The 19732-nt window shown below is 50.6% G+C and overlaps 1 protein-coding gene across 1 annotated transcript in view; it reads right to left on the reverse strand.

Moving 5' to 3' along the window:
• The window catches only part of Adamts2 (ADAM metallopeptidase with thrombospondin type 1 motif 2), a 201100-nt gene that overhangs the window by 25453 nt on the left and 155915 nt on the right, over positions 1–19732 (reverse strand). The window contains exons 6-10 of the mRNA XM_048451945.3: positions 4315–4471; positions 3001–3106; positions 2174–2317; positions 1666–1798; positions 1165–1278 (exon numbers count right to left, since the gene is read on the reverse strand). Coding sequence (XP_048307902.3) covers positions 1165–1278; positions 1666–1798; positions 2174–2317; positions 3001–3106; positions 4315–4471 — 654 coding nt within the window. The remainder of the gene's footprint in view (positions 1–1164; positions 1279–1665; positions 1799–2173; positions 2318–3000; positions 3107–4314; positions 4472–19732) is intronic.

Here is a 19732-nt window from a genome sequence, read left to right on the forward strand (position 1 = left end):
GTAACGCTGTCAGGCCAGGCAAGCAGACACATGGCCAGCAGTTGTGACTAAGTGATCCCGGCATCTCTTTCCTGGGCTGTGGTTACTCCAGCTCTCCTGGCAAAGCTTCCCTCACTTAGACAGGGTGCGGAAGAGACGAACTCACAGACATCCGCCCATCAGCTGGTGGAGGAAGTAGAACTCACAGGCCCGGAGAGACACTGTGGACTTGATATTTGTGTCCCCTCAGATTCATGTGCTAAATAAAGCCTTAATCCCCAGTGTGGTGGTGGTGGTGGTGGGGCGCGAGGAGTTCTTAAGTCACGGCCCTCGCTAAAGGGATCAAGGTCCTTATCACAAGGGATAAGAGGAATTCACCTACACAGTGACATTGTGTAGTTCCAAGCTTGGCTGAGTTCAGAGGGGGAGGGATCCTGGCTTAAGCTCATCCGCATACACCAGGCCCTTAGAAAATGATTGGCTAAGAAGTGAGCATATTATTTCATCTGAACCAATGAGAATAGGGCCTGGAATCTGGGCTAGACAAAAAGGAAAAGAATACTTTCTGTAGACTTGTGGAGAGGGTGGGTGACCAAGCAGTAAGCGATCTTCACAAGGGACAAATCAGAGGCCCTGGGGCTGCCAAGGCTAAACCTCATGCTGTGCCTGGGAGCCACCAGGCCTCTTCATAGCATATGCTGGCTTCATAGCAAAGTGACCCACGGCCTCCCACAATGGGCAGGAAGGGATCTTGAGATGACGTCTGCTCTGGTGTGGGACGCTCTAATCTGTCCCGTGTGGAGAGAAATTAAAAGTTGGAGCAAAGGTTGCGAAGGTAGCTCTGTGACCACGTTTGTCTGGTATGCAGGAAGTCCTGGGTTCTATCCTCAGGACCGCATAAAACTGGCATGGTGGCACAAGCCTGCAATCCTAGCCCTGGACAGCTGGAGACAAGAGGATTAGAAGTTCAAGGTCATCCTTGGCTATGTGTTAAGTTTAAGACCAGCCCGGGATATGTGACAGGGTGTATCAAAATGAGAGGGGAAGCAAGGAAGAAAGGGCAGCTAGGGCCTCTTTAAGAAGACCCCTGGTCCCCTTGCAGACACTGCAGGGCCTGTCCCTGGTTCTTGTGCACTTTAAGCACAATGCCTCATGACCCACAAAGAGCACTTAGTTCTTACTCACCTTGCCAGGCGCACACATAGTCCCATCCAGTGGGGGACCCTTCTTTGTCTTGCAAAAATAAGGGTTGTCGGGGTGACTGCACCATAGCTGTTTGCAGGGGTCAAAGGTCCGGAACTGGAAGAGAATGCCCTCAGTTTATCAGGCTACCCCCCTCTTTCATAGGCCAACCAGAATGCCACCCCCTCAGCCCAGTGCTATAACTTGAACTGGCCTGTGAGCATGCCTATGTAGGTGGGCGCTGCAAGCTCCCTTGTGATTCTGGGGCCACGAGGACCACATGCATGCAGTGTGGAGATGACAGTGTCTTTGGGTATCGCTGGACCCTCAAGTCTCCAGCCTGGGAGGCTGCCCACCTGGTGGAGCTTTGGCAGGCAGACGAGAGGCAGAATATCTTTCGGGAAAATTGACTGGGCATCCCTATGGCCCTGGGCAGAAGTGGCTGGTGCCTTAAGTGACATCACCGCAGGGCCCTGGGGACACTTGCTGTGTCCCTGCACTCACCGCAGTGCACATCATGTAGCCCAGGCCAAAGTCGAATCGACACTGCTCGTTCATGGAATAGTGCAGCCCTGGGAGCTGAGGCAAAGCCGGCCAGTCATGGGCGAAGGGATCGTCACGCAGGCAGTCATAGGAACTGTAAGGGGACACGCGGGTGCCACAGACAACCTTCAGTGTGGAAGCTGAGGTCCTTTCAGGAGTCATTATGGTGGCCAAGACTTTATCACCCTGGTCTTTAGCTGTGTTGCCTCAGTTTGCCTCCTCCACCAGTTTGAGATTTCAAGAGCTGGCTAGGGCAGCTTCTGGCCTATTCAGTGTCTGAGTGGGAATCCCCCCCCCTCAAAAGTGGGGTTCTTTCCCAGCACCAGGCTCTTTCACCCATCCCTTGCATGTCAGGCTACAGGCCTCAAGGTCCGAAGGTTCGGGTTGGACCCAAGCACACTGGGCACTGTACCCTCTTGGAATTGAACCCAAAGAGGGGACACCCTCGGGGGCCCAGGGAGATACTCACTGCAGGTAGCGGCCGAGCTCCTGCTGGCTGCAGCGGGACCAGTGGAATCGATGGAAGGCAGCCTGTACCAAGGGTGCCATGATGCTGCCCAGCCGTACCTCGTCACCGCAGCGGTTGCCCTGCCCATCATGCTCCATGCCCAGCCTGTGTGGGGAGCAAGGCAGCCTGGCTAGACCCTCGCCTGGCTGCACTGACGGGCCATATCCCTGTACCTCAACCAGGAAGGCATTTCTAACAACCACAGCGGGCATCTCTGAGTGTCTCTACTCTGACCCACTTTGACTAGAGTCATAGAGCCAGAGCCACCCTGTGAAGAGGACACCCACCAGGCAGGCCTCTCACCCTGTCCCCAAGGAAGGCCACCGTTTCCTGGATGCACAGTGGGGGCAGGGCTATCTATATCCCAGAGCATCCTGGGTACTCCTGGACACGCCCACCAGCTCTGCAAAACCCATTAATTCTTACCTGGCTCCAAGATTCAGGGTCTTTACTGATACCTGGAGCATGCACATTTGGACAGAGTCCTGGCTTCTTGACCCTGGGCTACCCTCTTTTGGAGCCTTGGTGACCCCAGGACTTGAATGGGATAATGGCACAAGGCCCTTGGCTCCCTCATGGCCCAGAGCTCACTCTGCCCCCAGGTGCTTTTTGTCTTTGATTTAATTTGTTCTGTCAGCAGAAAGCTGAAGCTGACCTCTGGCCAGAGTGACAGGAAAACAAGTCTAAGTGGCTTTCCTACATGACTGCTCCTCTCAGGCACAGGGGAAAGCGGTCAGCCAGGAGTAGAGGATCCGATTTCTCCGTACAAGGATGCTCAGGCCACTTACACATGGCCAGTCTCATGAGCCACCACAAAGGCCGAGGAGAAGCCATCCTCATGGTTCAGGGTGCAGCTGCGGACCGGGTGGCACATCCCCGTGACAGGAGCATAGCCTGGGAGGAGACAGAAGGCGGCTCCAGCCTCCAGGCCTGGAGTCTTACTCCCAGACAGCCCCAGACAGGACCCATCCCCAGAGCAGTCCTACAGAATTAACTGCCCCCTGCTGGTGGAACTCAGAAGACACCCGCACTGACAGCAGGCCTCCTGCCCATCCACAGAGCTTGGTGGCCGCTTTGCCTGACACATTCCACAATGCCACTGGCACAGGTCTCTGCTGGGCTTTGTCTGTCACCTAGGCAGCTTTCTGCCTGCTCACTCTTCCTCACCCTGTTGACTGTCTCTGCTTCTAGCTGAGCTTCCCGTTACCATTTCCATCCTTCTGCGCTGCTGGGTTTCGTGGGTTGTCCTTTGCTAAATCACTTAACACACACAAATCGCGTGTATCTATGAGATATTTCAACCTTCACCCTAATAATAGGTATAAGTATCAATTTATTACAATGTTGGCTTTATACACAAGCTTTAAAAATTACACTGGTGTGTGTGTGTGTATGTGTGTGTGTATGTGCACACACACATACACACACACACAGGCCCATGTGCAGGAGGGCCACACAGCCTCTGTGGAGGTCAAAGGAGTTTCTTTGCAGGAGTTTCTTCTTTCCTCCCACCATATGGATCCCAGGGACTGAACTCGTGCCCTCTGGCTTGGCAGCAAGTGCCTCTACCAGCTGAGCCATCTTGCCTCATCAGCCCACCGCTTTTATGGCTTCACTCATTTTCCTATCTGTTCTTCCATCGGTTACTAATAGGTGTCTATTGACATCTTCAACCACATAGTTTGGACAATTGTTTTTCTTTTATATCTGTTGGGTTTTATGCAGTTTGAACCCTTGCGTAAAGAATCACTTGGTAACCTATCTCAGCAGCCGGGGGAAGAAACTTAACCCTGAAGCCCGGACCCTGGACAGTCTCATCTTCAGGCTGTCAAGCCCTATATGGTCTATCCAGCCATTCCTGACCTTCCTCTGTTCCTTGGGGTGCAGTTGTTCTGTTTTGTTTGTTTGTTTTGTTTTTGGAGGGGGTGAGATGGGGGTTGGGGACACGATACAAGCTCTGATGGCTTCCTAGAGCCAGGAAGTTGACACGACCAACCCAGACACTCAGACAGTCCTGCCCCTCCATGCCCTGCCCCTCTTCTCTAGGCTAGCCCCTTGCAGGCCCCAGCTTCTTCACCAGCATCTGTAGGCACCCAACTAACCTTGCATGCCCGAGGGCCCAAAGTCCTGCCGTGTGAGGAAGATGGCATGATCGTGGTACTCGTCATGGTCGGTATCCGGCTTCTGCTGGAGGTAGGCCCAGCGGCAGACATTCTCCAGACTCTGAGAAGGGTTCCCAATCTCAATGAGGCTCATGGACTACAGTGGGCGGAGACACAGAAGGATGGGGTTGGCATCTGGCAGATTACTCGGGGTTGAACAGGTAGTTGTGCTGACCGGGTTTAGCCATTGGGGATCTGGGTCCAGGGGCCACTCGGCTTCCTGGTGATCCACTCCCATTCAGCTCCATTCTTCTGAACGGAAGAGAAGGTCCCTGGTCATCCTCGCCTGCGCGAGTTTCCACACTGTCAAACATAAAATGGGCTTGCAGACTTGTCTCGAGTCTCCCCTGGAGCCAAGCCATCCCTCTACCAAGCTCACTCCTCAGAAGCAGGACCCCATTATCCCTAGACTGTTGGATGGGGGGTGTTCCTCATCATGCCATCCCGGCCCTTTTACAGACAGCTCACAATTGGCAGCTTGCTTCCTCTAGTGCTAATGACTGAAGAGACAACATAAGAATACACGCATGTTGAACACAAAGGTTTGGTCTACTAACCAATCTCGGTCTAGCCTACGGACAGGGGAGGCGACCACACCACAGTCCTAGGACTGCCAGGCTGCCTTTCCCACCCGCCTCATAGGAGTCAAGCAATTCTGAGGTGTGTTACTGTCACTTGCATCCAAAAGGAACTCAGAGCAACGCACTCCGCCTTTGGTGGGAAGCATGAGCATTCCAGGCAAGGGACACTGGCTGGCAGGTGAAAGACAGCAGCTAGCGGACTGGCATGCCCTACACCAATGTGGGAAAAGAGCTCCGGCCAAGTCTTTAAAGAGACTGAAGAGTCCAGCCAGAAATATACACTCAGGTATTAGGACCAGCAAGCAGGAGGAGACCAGGATCAGAGGCAGGAGCCAGATTGACGCAGGGTAAGAGCAAATTGGTCAATACTATGCAGACAGAGCCTCTTCCCCCACCGCCAAGAGGGTCTGGGCAGAGCTTGAAAACTCGGGTATCTTCAGGGGTCATGGGAACACTGGCCCATGATTGGAATTTAAGAAGAGAGGCCCAGGCTTGCCAGACCAGATGTCTCTATCATTAACGTAAAGTTTACAAGCTCAGTGGGTACAGTGCCAGCCCAGATCACAAAAACCTGGGTTCAGTTCCCAAGCACCTCCCAACCCAAAAGTTGGGTTAGCTTGAATGAAAATGGCTTTAGCAGACAGAACAAAACCCCATCCCTCTTCCCAAGTCACTCACTTAAGAACTTCTGAATACAGCAGCTCCTCCCATGGAAGGATCCACTCTCCACCTTGCACACAGGGTCCTGACACTGCAGTGACCAGAACACCCCCACCACGTTACAGACTGGACACTGGATGATTGCATCCTTTCCCCAATGCTGGGCTCCCATCCTGAGCCTCTCTTGGCAGACAAGGTGATTTCACTGCCGCGGCAGGATAATTTATTGAAATATTGATTTGTGTTTTTGTTCTTGTCTTGTTTTGTTCTCTGTCTCTTCCAAGAAGGCAGACTGTTACCAGCGTTCCCCAGCCCCAAGGAACTGTGCTATGGAGATAGAGCTCCAGGGGTCTAGGGTCCACTTCCTAGCTTTGGAATCCCACAAAAGATCTCTATAGGGCAGGGTAAAGAGACAGATTTGGGAGGCATCGACCCAGACAGGAGCTGCACTACAGAGGGAGACCCCAGGAAGGCAGGACTTCAGAAAACAGCAGCTATGTGCTGTACTCTGTGAGCCTTGCTGTGCAGGCAGGCGCCCCAAGCGCCAAGAAGTGGGAAGTACATACGTGGCCATCACTTGACGTCTTCTGGGGGAGTGATTTTAGTACTCCAGCGAATACCACATTGGTAAATGGTACTTTCTATAAAAGGATGTGGCATTTGCATAGAACCTCACGCCTCCTTCTGTATCCTTTAAATCCACTCTAAATGACTTGTACCATGTACCACAGTGTAAGTGTGGAGTGCTGGTTGTTAGACTGATTGTTTAGGGAATAACAACAAGATAAAAGCCTGCATATGTTCAATACAGATGCCATGCTTCCTCCTGATTATCCTCCATCTGTAGTTGGTAGAATTGGCAGAAGCAGAGCTGGGGGTGTGGAGAACCAACTGTATTTTCTCCCAACCTTTTCAAGGTTTGGCCTATCTCAAGCAGGCATCAAGGACCCAAGGGACAGTTTTCCTATTCTTATAGGGTCTAGAGAATTTTGGGGGTCACAGAGGGCCAAAGGCTAGTCTGTGATAAGACATCAATATTGCATCCAGTGGCAAGGACCAGACCCATGTGCATTCTAGAAAGAGCTGATTCTTGGGCTGGAGAGATGGCTCAGAAGTTAAGAGCACTGGCTGCTCTTCCAGAGGTCCTGAGTTCAATTCCCAGCAACCACATCGTAGCTCACAACCATCTATCAGACCTGGTGCCCTCTTCTGGCGGGCAGGCATACATGCAGACATAACATTGTATACATAATAAATAAATAATTAATAGAAAGAAAGAAAAGAAAGAAAGAGCTGATTCTTGCAAGAAAGAAAGAAAGAAAGAAAGAAAGAAAGAAAGAAAGAAAGAAAGAAAGAAAGAAAGAAAGAAGGAAGGAAAGAAAGAGCGAGCTGGTTCTTGCCAGAGAGGGTGGGAGTCTGAGGGGAAGTCAGGAAGTGTGGCCCTTGTACTGTCAGAGGGTTCAACTGGTGTGCAGGGAGACAGGAGCTGTTAGGATCATGGAGCGAGGACAATGAGGCAAGGAGAAAGGTGATTTCTGGTTTTGGCGAAGGATGACAGTGGAGACAGGGGGAGGGTGTGTGGGAGTGCCCAATGGCTTAGCAGGGAGGGTGTGGGATCTGGTCACAGCGCTGGGGACAGTCCATCATGAAAATATTATTTCCTGTACAGTGTGCTTACCTGGTGCAACCTCCAGGGATACCTCCTCCCTGCTTCCCGGGGTAAGAACCCAATACTTAATGGGTCAGACGCTCTTCCTCCAGGCCAAGGGGGAGCCTGGAACCCAAGCTAAGCTAATAAAACAGAGGCTTAAGGGGCTGAAAATCAGCGGCTGCCTTAGAAGCAAAAGAACTTTCTGCCTTCTTCCTCAGGGCCCCTTCCCTTCATCCCACTCCCCGCGTCAGCTGCCTTGCCCCGCGTGTCCTTAAGGATTCCTCTCAGGAGTCTGTAGAGGTGGATCTGTGGTCAAGAGCACATACGACCCTTGCGTAGACCTGAGCTCACAACCACCCGTAGCTCTAGCTCCAAGGGACCCTCTGGTCCCTGTGGCACCCCAACCCCCATTCCTATACCAACCCCTACCTACCTCCACACACAAATACCTAATTTTTAAATTTTTCAAAAAGAGCTCTTCTTGAGGCAGCGATATCTGGGACAACTGGGCAGGCCTGGGGCCTTCGAGGATGCACAAGTTGGCTATGGGCAGGGCAAGGTACCCAGAGGCCGTCCAATTGCCACTGGGTCAGCTGCAGGGACACTGCTAGAAAACCCTGGGTGCCCAGTGGGTGCTGGAAACCACAGAGTGTTGATCCTGTATACACGGTGCCTTCCTCTATATGCGTTCTTATGATAAACTCGGACTTTATGGCTTCTCTCCACCCCATCTGCATCGTGGGTATCTACCTGGGCGAGGTGATGATTCCGTGTCCTGGCAGGACGAGGTGAGACGGCGCGCCTGATTTCAACAAGGTCGCCCTGAACAGCGAGCAATTTAAACGCTGTGAACTTTTTGTTTCTGGAATTTTCCATTTAATATTTTCACATCACAGATGGCAGGTATTCTGAGTGGAGAGCGAAGCAGAAGCCAAGGGAAACCTTCCTGTTTCTTACGTCGGGATCTCCGGCGGAAGTCACCAAGGCTGGGAGAGCTGTTTGTCTCGCTGGCCTTGGCCATCTGTCTTCCTCTCTGCTCTGGAAGCGCCCAGCACCCGACTCCTACTCACCTTTGCATCCGTTTTGTTTTTTTTTTTCTAGGAAAATCTTTGTGTACCTGTTCGCAGGTGGGCTGGGGTTGGGACAAGCGAGCAGGAGACAATCCTTAGTGTGTGGGAACCTGACTCTGTAGGCCCGTGGTGCTCTCGCAGTGAGAAGGCAGGGGCTTGGGGACTGGAGCAGAGGGGCGGCACGGGGTGCTACCTGAGAGTGGACTACGGTATAGCCCTTTCCTGAGGCTGAGTGGTAGCTGGAGCATCTGTCGCCCTATGGAGTGAGGGCTTGCATCTTGGGGCACGGCTCTTCACAGTGACAACGGTTCCATAACTCTGACCCCAGTGTGGAGACCCCGGATGGGCCAGGGCCACTGTGCCTGCAGTGTGGGGGTGTGGAAACTGGGCCCACGACCCAGGGCACAGAAGTCCTGGTGGGGGAGCAGGCCCTTTCCTTACCATCGATAAATGCAGTCCTCCAAGCATGGAAGAAGAGGGGGTCTCCAACGAGACTCACTGAATGCCCCACGGGGACCTTAAGTAGTCACCCTCCTAGTATGTATGGGCTTTACTACCCAAGATCCCTGTTTCCTTGCTATAGAGGGTTAAGGCTAGCCCTGTGTTGTTCCTGGGCACACAGACATGTTTATCACAAAAGGAATGAATGAATGAGTGAATGAATGAATGAACAAAAATAAATATACACACACCGAAGAGTCACACTGGGGCAGGGAGGGAACTACAAAGCCTAGAGGCTGTGGGAACAATAGATGCGTCTAGATGAAGAGGGTTGGAACTCCTGGAAAGGGGTCACCAGTAGGAATGGACTCCTGTGCTGATGGCAACAACCAATTCTCCCTGGATGTTCATGGCGTTCTGGTTTTTTGAGGCTAAGTCTCTGCATGTATCTCATTTAAATTTCAGAAGTGCCTAAGACATACGCACTGTCATTATCCTAACTCCCAGATGAGAAACTGCATCTCATACCATTAAAGTCATTGACTCCCAATCCCACAGGTAGCAGGAGGCAGAACTCATACATAGGAAGAAGTTCTGCCCTCCAGGTAATGCCACCTCTAGACCGAAGGCAAAGGAAGGACAGGCTCCAGAGGCAACCACCAGGTGGCGCTGCTGCCACAAGAATGAAGTGTCAAGACCCTGCACGAGGCAGGCAGGCTAACTAGGGAGCGTGGCCTGCTCCTCTTGGCTAGGCTGCAGAGCCGACCTGTTGGGCAGTGGTAACCCTCTATGCCCCCGACACAGCCTCTGGGGTCTCACTCTAAATAAACCAATTAAGACTTATGCAAAAAGTTGTATTCCAACCACTGCCCTCTGAAACTTGGACTGTTTGCGGCGGAAAGCCCTGAAATATTTATGTACTTCCCTCCTTCAGTCAAGGAGACAGGAAAATGGGATCTGCCGCCTGGAGGCCAGTCTCTGTGTTTGGCAACAGGGAGGCTCTGCAGGCCGGGTGCCACCACGTGTCTGTGAGCACACAGGTCATACGCCCAATCCCGGGGGGGGCGTGGACAGGTAGCCTGGAGCTGGAGATGTGAGGCACAGGCGGTGCTCTGTGTTCTTGGATAATTTGACTCCTCTAGGCTTCCTTGACACAAAGTGGTTGGGCCCAATCGGAGCACTCAGCTAGAGCTCAGGGGTGTGACCTGTGACAGTGTGGGCAGGGCATACCATTGGCAATAGTCAGTGTTAATAGACTGTCTGACAGTCTGTGATCACCTGGGAGAGCCACCTGTGAGCGACTGTCCTTCACTGAAGTGGGAAGACACACCACCACAGTGGCGCCATTTCCTGACTGGAATATGTATGGAGACGGGACCTGACCAGAGCTAAGGGTTGGTTGCTCTTCACTTTTGACTGTTGATGTGACATGACCAGCTACTTCAGACGCTTGCTACTGTGACTTTCCTGCTACCATAACCTGGAACAAAACCCTTCCCCTTAAGTCGCCTTGGTCAGAGTATTTTAGCACAGCCACAGAAATAAACCAAGACACAGTCCATGCCCACAAGTCCTCGTGCCCCTTGGCCACGCTGGCAGTGACCGCGTGGCCCACTCAGTAGCGCTAGTGCTTCAGGGTCCACTATGGCTTCAGCTGGTACCAAATCCATCCCAGAATGTTCTAGCCCCAAGAAGCCTCAGGCTAGCCCTCCCAAACAGGCAGAGAACAGGAAGCATGCACAGGGCTGAGGTTTGAGTTAAAGAGCGCTCACGTCTCAATCTCAGTATTACTGACTTTTGGAGTCTATTAGCCCCGCCCCCCCGTGTGTGTGTGTGTGTGTGTGTGTGTGTGTGTGTGTAGGGAAGGGGTGTTCTGTCCTAAGCATCTTCCAAGTTATAACAGCCAAAGTGTTTCTAAACATCACGTTGAGCCCATGAATGGGGGACAGAGTGGCAGGCAGAGTTGCCCCTGCAATGCTGCAGGTTGGCAGCATTGGCCATAGGGGAATGTCATGGGGGATGCCTGGGACAGCTCATCCAAGGTCTGTGCCCTCCAGCCCACTAGCATGGCAGCATCTGACTCACCCTCCAGAGACAAAGTGGCTGCCATGTGTGACCCCCCCTGAAGCCACATCCCCATTGCCATATGGATGGTGACAGTGACTACGGGTGTTCCCTTTATCATCGGGGGATATTTACCAGGACATCAACAGAATGCCTGAACCAGCGGGTTGTGCCAGGCTCTGAGGATGCTAGGTATATTCTTCCTCCCAGATACATCTCCCTATGACAGAATGGAATTTAGAAACGAGCCACGCAAAGATTAATGAGACCACTAAGATGGAGTGATTGAAACATACATGTTCTAACAGTTATATGAATGTGATCTCTTTCAGAAATACCTTCACATCACAGGGCACTGAAGCTGGGGAAGCTGTGGATAAAGTCAGCTGACTCCACAGAGAAGTGAGGCTGAGAACAGGGCAGCCCCGCAGGGGGCTTCACTCCCACTGACCTCCAGGATTGCTGCCATGACTGCCAAGTGCTGGGATTCCACAGACTTCCTCTCACTGAAGAAGTCAAGGCTCTGTGATGTGAACTAACTCATTCAGGGTCCCACAAGTACTGGTGGGCCGGCACAAATGCCGGGAACAGGGCCAAGGGTTCAACACAAGCTCTACCACATCCAGCCTAGCTGTCTGTGCTGGGTATCCAAGGATGGGGTCTTCTGCTCCCAGCTGTGTCATGCAAGGTTCCGTGGGTGGGCCAAAGGTCATGGTATGGGCGCCTCCTAGAACTTCCAGAAGAGAGAAGGCAGGAAGGCATGCCCTTCTGAGAAAGTCAAGCTTCTAGAACAGAGTTCAAAGTTGAGTGGGTCTTCCGTCGTGTTCTAAAAACTGGAATTCACATGTTGCAAACTAATTTATAGTGCAATAATATTAAGATGTGGGACCCTGAACTGGAATGGCTCTCATACAGAACTGATCCGAGGCCTGTCCCTTCTGTCACCCAAAAGGATGCGGCTGTGTGTGAGGACTCCCGATCTACTGCCATTCTGAACTTGGAATTCTTGGCCTTCAGAACTATGAGGCACAAACTTCTGTTGTTTATTAAGTATTTGTTATAGTGATTCGAATGGACTAAGACAGCCCCTAGTGGCAGTGTCTAGACCTAATACCTTCTCATCTACTCTAGACCCACGGCATCTGGGTGAGGAGGTGTGCCAAGGATGACTAGGGACTGGACATTATGCCTTGCCCTCACTGGGATGCCAGAGGGCTTTTGCCAGACTAAAATATAGACTGTGCATGACCCTCCAGGCCCCTGACGCAAGGCTGTCTAGAAGAAGCCTTCACTTCTCATCCTGGCCCCACCCTCCTCTGTGGCCCCACTATGAGCACACAGGTGATATCTTGGGACACATGACAAGAACACAGTGGTGCCGCTGATCCAAGGCTTTGGACTGTGGAGTCCTCTCCTCCCGGTGTGTCTCTGCAGACAGGCCAAGAATGTCTGACCTTTCATTCCGCCTTCTGACAGACCAGGAATGTCTGACCTTTCACCTCGAATGCTGACCGAGTCCAGCAAGCATCCCATGCTCTTGAGTTGGCCTTCACAAGACACCTTATGTCCTCGGAATGTCCCCAACTCTCTCATCTTCGTTCCCTTTGATTTCCATCATCCAAGGAAATATTTAAAACGAGAACACTTGAGTAGCTTTGGTTCCTTCTCAAAAAATCAATTGAAAAGCCAGTTGCTATGCAACCCACGAGTGCGGCTGATGCTCGGCTCCCTGGCTGGTGGCATATTGTGTAAAATATGATAATCTCTTTTCTTCTGATTTTTTTCAAAGAAATGGAGAAAAATGTTGTTTTAGGAAAAACTTGAGATAACTCGGAGGCCTCCCATAAGCTGGAGATAAACAACATGCCACTCATGTACATATTGCCAATTTTACCCCTACTGGAGCCTAGTGGGACCTGGGACCAGGCAGGAAGGGGCCAGGAGGAGGAACCTGGCACATTTCCAGTGACGATTAGGGATGAATAGTAGGAGCCATGGGCCTGCACCACTTTTTGCTGAAGTCCAGGCAATGGCTTCACACCCCGGAGTGCATTCTGACAGCCTAGGACCTCCTGGCTGTAGTCACCTTGGTTTCGTGGGGCTTAAATTCTTCCGGAGAGGAAGCCTTTTTATTAGTGACTTGTCCCATTGCTGTGACAAAATGCCTGACAAAGGCAACTTAAAGGAGGAGGGGTTGATTTTGGCTTTCAGGTCAAGGATGCATGAAAAGGAAGGGAAGAGGTCATGGCAGGAATGTAGGGCAGCTGGTCATGTGACATCCACAATCCGGAAATTTCAGCTGCTTTCTCCTCTGTGTTCAGTCCAGGACCCCAGGCTGCATAATGACACTGCCCACATTCAGGGCGGGTCTTCCAACTGCACTTAACCAAATCCAGAGAATCCCAGAAACTTGTTTCCATGGTGAATCCATATCCTACCCAGTTGACAAGTTTAACCATCACGGTCCCCAGCAGGAACCCAGAGGCCCCATGCAGAGTGGCTTCCCAGAGTTCATCTGTTACTGTGAACCATGTCCCATCCCTAGGGTCCCATCTAGCAGCCCAGCTTTGCTTTCCCCATTACTGGATTAGGGTGAGGGTAGGGGCAATAGACGCTGAGTCTCTTGGCCCTCAGGTCTCTGCCTGGCCACTTCATCCAAGGTCTGACCCACCTCATGGTGTTAACTTTGTGCTGCGGCATCTAGTCTGTCATGAGACAAGGAGAAGCTGTGTTGCTCTTTGGGATGTCCCTGCACATCCCAGAATGCACCAGGAGGCCCGAGCTCCTGAATTCAGAGTTCATCTCCCATAGCCATGGCACCCTTTGGAAACCCCAACACAGAACTCGCCCCCAGAGCTACAGAAGACAGTCTGTGACCTGTGGCCGCAGACACCGCCTGCACAACATAAATGCAGAAATGAGAAACTCTCATAAGTAACTGGAGGGACTGAGATTCTCGGGAAATTTATGGAGTTTAATCACTAAAAAGAAAACAGGGATTTTTTTTTTTAATATCTTGGGCTCAGCCACATTTGCCTTTTCTAATAATTCATCTGCAGAAGTTATTGGTGTGTGACCAAGCAGGGCTAGAGGCTGGATTGCTGCTTGGTCTGGCTCTATGGGCTCTGCCAGCTGCCCAGAAATGGAGCAACCCTGTCCTGTGTGGCCTGTGGCCCAGAGAGTACACAGCCTCTTCCTGCAGATGCCGCTTCTGGCCCTGCAGCCTGAGGCTGTTTGTCCACAGTCAAGCACCAAGCCTCTTGCTGTTTAACTCAACACTGTTTCCCAAGGGGTCTGTTCAAGTTGAGGTGTCAGAACCTTCTGGAGGAGGAGCCTAATGGGAGGAAGTTAGGTCAGCGGGGGTCATGCCCTAGAAGAGGGTGTGGCGGCATCAGCTTCTCTGCTTCCCAGCTTCTCCACAGCTCTGTTCTGGAGGTTAATTCCCGTCGCTTACTCCACAGTCCTCATGCTGTTCCATCATGAAAGGTTCCAAAGTCACAGGTTGAGCAGTTATGTTCTGAAACCTCTGAAATCACGTCCACGTGTGGGAGTGACCGTGGGCAAATGTGCACCATGCACACGCCATGTTCAAGGTCCCACAGAGGCCAGACAAGGGAGAAGGCATCCCGGGAACTGGAGTCTCACTCAGCTGTGAGTCACGCTGTAGACCCTGGGAACCAAACCTGGCCCTCTGCAGGCGTCGTAAGCACTTTTAACCCCTGAGCCATCTCTCCAGCCCGGCTGCCAGAAATGTTGCTCTCTAAATTAGTCCTCCTCCACAGGCGATGTCGGGTCACAGTGTTTGCAGATGGAATTTCAGTCAAAGTCAGATGACGGCATGCATGATGGTGGTCTCCTGCATTGATATCACCTAGTCACATCACGGCCATCTTAGTTTAGTACACCGTGAGATGGGCACAATGGCTAAGTGCCCGTTTACACATTCCTCAGGATCTGTGCCCACTGAGTGACCAGATTGTCTGTCTTTACCATTAAAGTTTCACTCCCTGGATTTTACCATGGATTCTCTTGGGTTTTAACAGAAAAAAAGCATAAACAAAAACAAAAACAAAAAAAAACTTTATCTGCTCTTTGCAGATATTAGTTTCTCAACATTTAAATCTAAGAAAAAATTTAGAATCACAGCATGAGAACCACTTATGTATCAATAAACATGTATCTTGATTATTTACACCTGAGTGTGTATGTGAGAGTGTGTTGCGGTGTTTGTATGTGGTGAGTGTGTGTAGTGTGTGTGTGTGTGTGTGTGTGTGTGTGTGTGTGTGATATACATAAGGAGGCAGGAGGTCAATGTTGGGTGTCTTCCTCAATTCTCTCCACCTTATTTTTGAGTCCGGGTCTATCCCTGGACCTGGATATCCTTGATCTAGCTTCGTTGGCTGGCCGCTGATATCCAGGTATCCTCCCATATCTGCTACCCATGCTGGGGTTATAGATCCATCCCACCAATGACCAGATTGCTTTTAGACAAGTGCTAGGAATTCAAATTCAGGTCCTTGTGTTTGCACAGACGGGCCCACTTGTTGCTGGGTTTTACTGCCACTGCCTCCTAAGTGGCATTTTCCAAAACAAGTTCTGGGGGATGTCTCTGTCTGGAGAAAAGAATCCCACTGCGAAACAGGTCTGAAGGATGGCAGGCATCAATGTATTGCGTAGAGCTTTCCAGGCATGCTCCAAAGTCCCTGGGCCATTCTGCCACAGTGAGCACCTGATTCCCGTTGCTCTAGGAGACCGTCCACCCTCACTCCCCACGTAAGCTTCTATTACCATCCAGCTGCACAGAACATCACCAGGGAAGCTCACTTCTTTTCCTGCCTTTAACTAAAACATTGGCGGTCTACCTATCATCTTTCAGGACTTTCTCTAAAACTTTAAGAACAAGAGAGCCTCCATGTTTCATGTCCCAGTCACCCACGCTCTGCCCGGCTGTCTTCACTTCACCTAGGGTCTTTCTCAGCTGCCACCACACAGGGACCACTCCCCTGTGCAAACAATTCTCGTCTCCATCTCAACACTCCAGGTTTTCCTAGGATTCCAGGCCCATATGCTAACCCATCCTGGCCACTGCGACTGGGCCACCAAGCACCCGGCACCCCTCCACTGAACTCACAAGCTTCTCCCTACAGACACAGCTCACCTTGTGTTTTCTGTCAAAGGTATCTCAGTCGGCCTTTCCATACCGCAATGAAATGCCCAAGATGATGAGTTTTGTAAACAGAAAGGGTTAGCTTAGTTCGTTGCTTTTGGAGGTTCAACCGCCAAGAGCCTTGCTAATACGTTCTCTGATAAGGGTGGCACACCATGGCGGGAACCAGTGGCCACATCTCGAATGGGAGCAGAGGCAGACAGCAGGCAGAGTCCTGCACCCCTTTAGAGAGCAAACTCCAATGACCAAAAGACCGCCCACATCCCACCGGTCCTACCACCTCAGGTAGGCCTGAGGACCAACACTTTGGTAGTGGGACTTCAGACGACAATGCGTGATTCACAGCCGTTCAGCATCATCTACCGGGCTGAGTGTCTCTCTACCTGCACCCACCTAGCACCCAGGAGCTCTCAATGTGGCCTCCCAGCACACTTTTTATCTGCCTTCCTTTCTCCACTGTCGAAGCTGTGTTCTAATCTACACATCTTCCCCTTAATGACAACAGCGTCCTCAGGACAGGGACCCTGTTAGAAATGCAGACTGGATCAGGTCCCTCTAAGAAAGCCAAACTCCATGGCAGAGACATACAGAGTCCTGTACCGTGTTCTGGCTTTCATTTATTCATTTTTGAGACAAGGGCTCATGTATCCCAGGCTGGTCTTGAACTCACTACGTAGCCAAGGATGACCTTAAACTCCTGATCCTCCAATCCAATTCAACGGTGCTGAGATTATGAGTGTATGCAAACCCCATCTCCACCCCTATGCATCCACAGCTGGAGACTAAACCAAGGGCTCTGTGCACATCAGGCAAGCACTCTACCAACCAAGCTACATCCTTAGCCCTGATCTGGATTTTTTTAATTGTTTGTTTATTTATGTGCATGTAAGAGAGTGTGTATGTACATATGTGTGTATGTGTGCCTCTGTACATATGTAGGCCAGATGGGGATGCCAGTGTCCTCCTATCCTATTCTCTGTCTAGTCAATTAAAGCAAGGTCTCTCTCTCTCTCTCCCCCTCTCTCTTCCTGTCTCCATCTCTATCTCATATTTCTCTGTCTCCATCTCTCTGTCTCTCTGTCTCATTTCTCTCTGTTTCTCTCTCTGCCCCCCTCTGTCTCTCTCCATCTCTCTCCCTCCCTCTCTCTACCATATTTCCAGAAAACCCTGGCAGCCCTCCTGTCTCCACCTCCCTTGCAGCTGGGGTTCAAGCATTTGCACAGACACTCAGCTTATTATGGGCTAATTTGATGTCCACACTCTGGCCTTCGTGGTTGTTGAGTGATCTTAACCCCGAACCATTTCTCCAGCCCCATGTCAGCATCAGCATCTGCTGCCTCCATCTTGGCATTCTTTTCTCCACTCCACTCCCTGCCATTCTCTCTCCTTCCAGCACAGATCTGGAAGTCTTATCTGTATTCAGCATCCACACTAGGAGACAGACAGACACTCTTGAGGCCTGAGAAGATTTATGGCTTTTCTGGTACAGTTCAACAATGAAACTTGCAGTCTTTAAACTTTTCCTCTTAACTAGTGTGGTGGGGACCACACAGGGACTGAAAGCAGTCCCTGCTGCCCAGATCAACCTGTGGAAGGCTTTCCTCCCTTTCTGAACAGATCATATGTGCCATAAAAACAGGGGAGAATGGAGAACATTATTAAAAAAAAAACCCCACACCCAATCAAAAAGCAGAGTTGTAGAACCCAGTCCCCATAGGCATATCTATGAAACTCCACATCTAAGGCTCAGGGGACATCACAGAAGAGGGAGCTGAAAGATGGCAAGAGCCAGAGCATCAGAAGTTTGCCATGAGACCGTGTCTCCTCGTAATTTCAGAAGCACCCAGGAAGTCTCACCAACACGGCTGTCTACACATGAGCTGAGCAATGTTGCAGACCAACAGAGATGCTGAGCCTCAGCCCACACAGAGAACTACTGGCAACTACAGAATGCTGAGAGCAGGAGAAACAGTCTTTCCCCTGGGAAGAGCACACCAAGTGACTATCTAGTACTAAATGGTCAGCCTCATAACACACACACACACACACACACACACACACACACACACACACACACACGTATAATCACTCAGACTGAGCAGTTTATAGTTAGGAATATATATGTATATACATATATGCATCTAACAACAGTTAATGAGAAAGAGGCAATGAGTTTGAAAGACAGAAAGGAGGGATACATGGAAATGTTTGGAGGGGGGAAAAGGAGGGGGAAAATAATGTGATTATAATCTCAAAATAAATTTTAAAAAAGGTAAAAAAAATATAAATGCCTACAAAATTAAAGTTGATGATTTCATTTGAAAAGCAAAAGCAGGGTACATCAAGGGCTTGACCATTTCTGGCTTGAGTGAGCTATGTTTGCTGATGTAGTCTCACTCATTTCAAGACGTACTAAGCAAGAAGAATATATGACACAATGCGTGTTCGTGTATTTTGAAATCAGCCTCTTTCAGTGTCTGTGCTCAATGAGACTCTGCGCCATAGCTGTCAAAGGCAGCATGTCTACGAAAGAGTATGGATCCGCTTTCCCAACCAAACGGAGGTAATCTCATTGCCATCCTTCCTGCCAAAGGCCTGGAAATTAGCAAGACAGCAGAGTATCTGGGCCAGAATGGAAGAGCCAGAGCGGCCCAGGCTGGGGAAGTAGGGCTGGTCACAGTCGATCACTGAGAGACGTCAGGGCAAGTATTCAAGGAAGGGTCCTGGAGGCAGGAACTTAAGCAGAGGCCATGGAGGAACACTGCTTAACTCTTCATGACTTGTTAAGCTTGACTTCTTATACTGTCCAGGACAACCTGTTCAGGGGTGGCAGGCTGGACCCTCCTCTAGAGATCATTTGTCCAAAGAAATGCCTTATTATACACTTGCCTGTAGGTCAATCTTATAAAGACCTTTCCTCAGCTGAGGTTCCCTCTTTCCAGATCATCCTGGCTTGTGTCAAGGTGACAAAACACTAATCAATACAAGACTGTTAGGGGTGCACACAGCATGGCAGAATCTTCCACATCTTCCCGGCAGAGCTGACGGCCCTCAGTGTTTTCCCTGCTACCAGAAGTGTGACGTAGGTTTCAACACAGCTGTCACACAGTAACCTGAATGAGAGGGCTTCGTTTCAACCCTTACCCCACCCTGAACACCCAAATCCATGGGTGCACAAGTCCCTTACCAAACCAAGTCATCTTCAGTTGCAGTTCTAATATTCTTCCCAGTCAATTTTAAAAAGTGTTTTCAAGGGTTGGGGTTATAGCTCAATTGGTAGAGGGCTTGCTTAGCATGCTCAAAATCCTGGACTCAGTCCCTAGCACCACATAAAAACAAGGGCTAGCACACACCTGTAACCTGAACACTTGGGAGATGCAGGCTGACGGATCAGAAGTGCGAGGTCATCCTCGGTTACATAGTGAATTTAAGGCTAGCCTGGGCTACGCGAGAACCTGTCAACCACAAAACAAAGCTTTTCAAAGTGGTCCAGTTGTTTTTAAGTTTGTAAGTATTCTCTTCTCACCTATGATCAGACTTGGGGCACTTCACTGGAGCAAACTGTGGGAAAGGTTTTAGTTTGTAATTATAGAAAATTTGCCAACATTTTCGTCATGACTTAAATACTTGCATCATTTTAAAGCACTCTCCAACTGCACAGAGACACAGCCTTCTGACGACAAGGACAAATGACATCACAATTCCACTCTCGCTGTCCGTGCCA

The sequence above is a fragment of the Myodes glareolus genome, chromosome 9, assembly GCF_982192425.1.
Source record: "Myodes glareolus chromosome 9, mMyoGla1.1, whole genome shotgun sequence".
In the NCBI taxonomy this organism is placed as follows: domain Eukaryota; kingdom Metazoa; phylum Chordata; class Mammalia; order Rodentia; family Cricetidae; genus Myodes; species Myodes glareolus.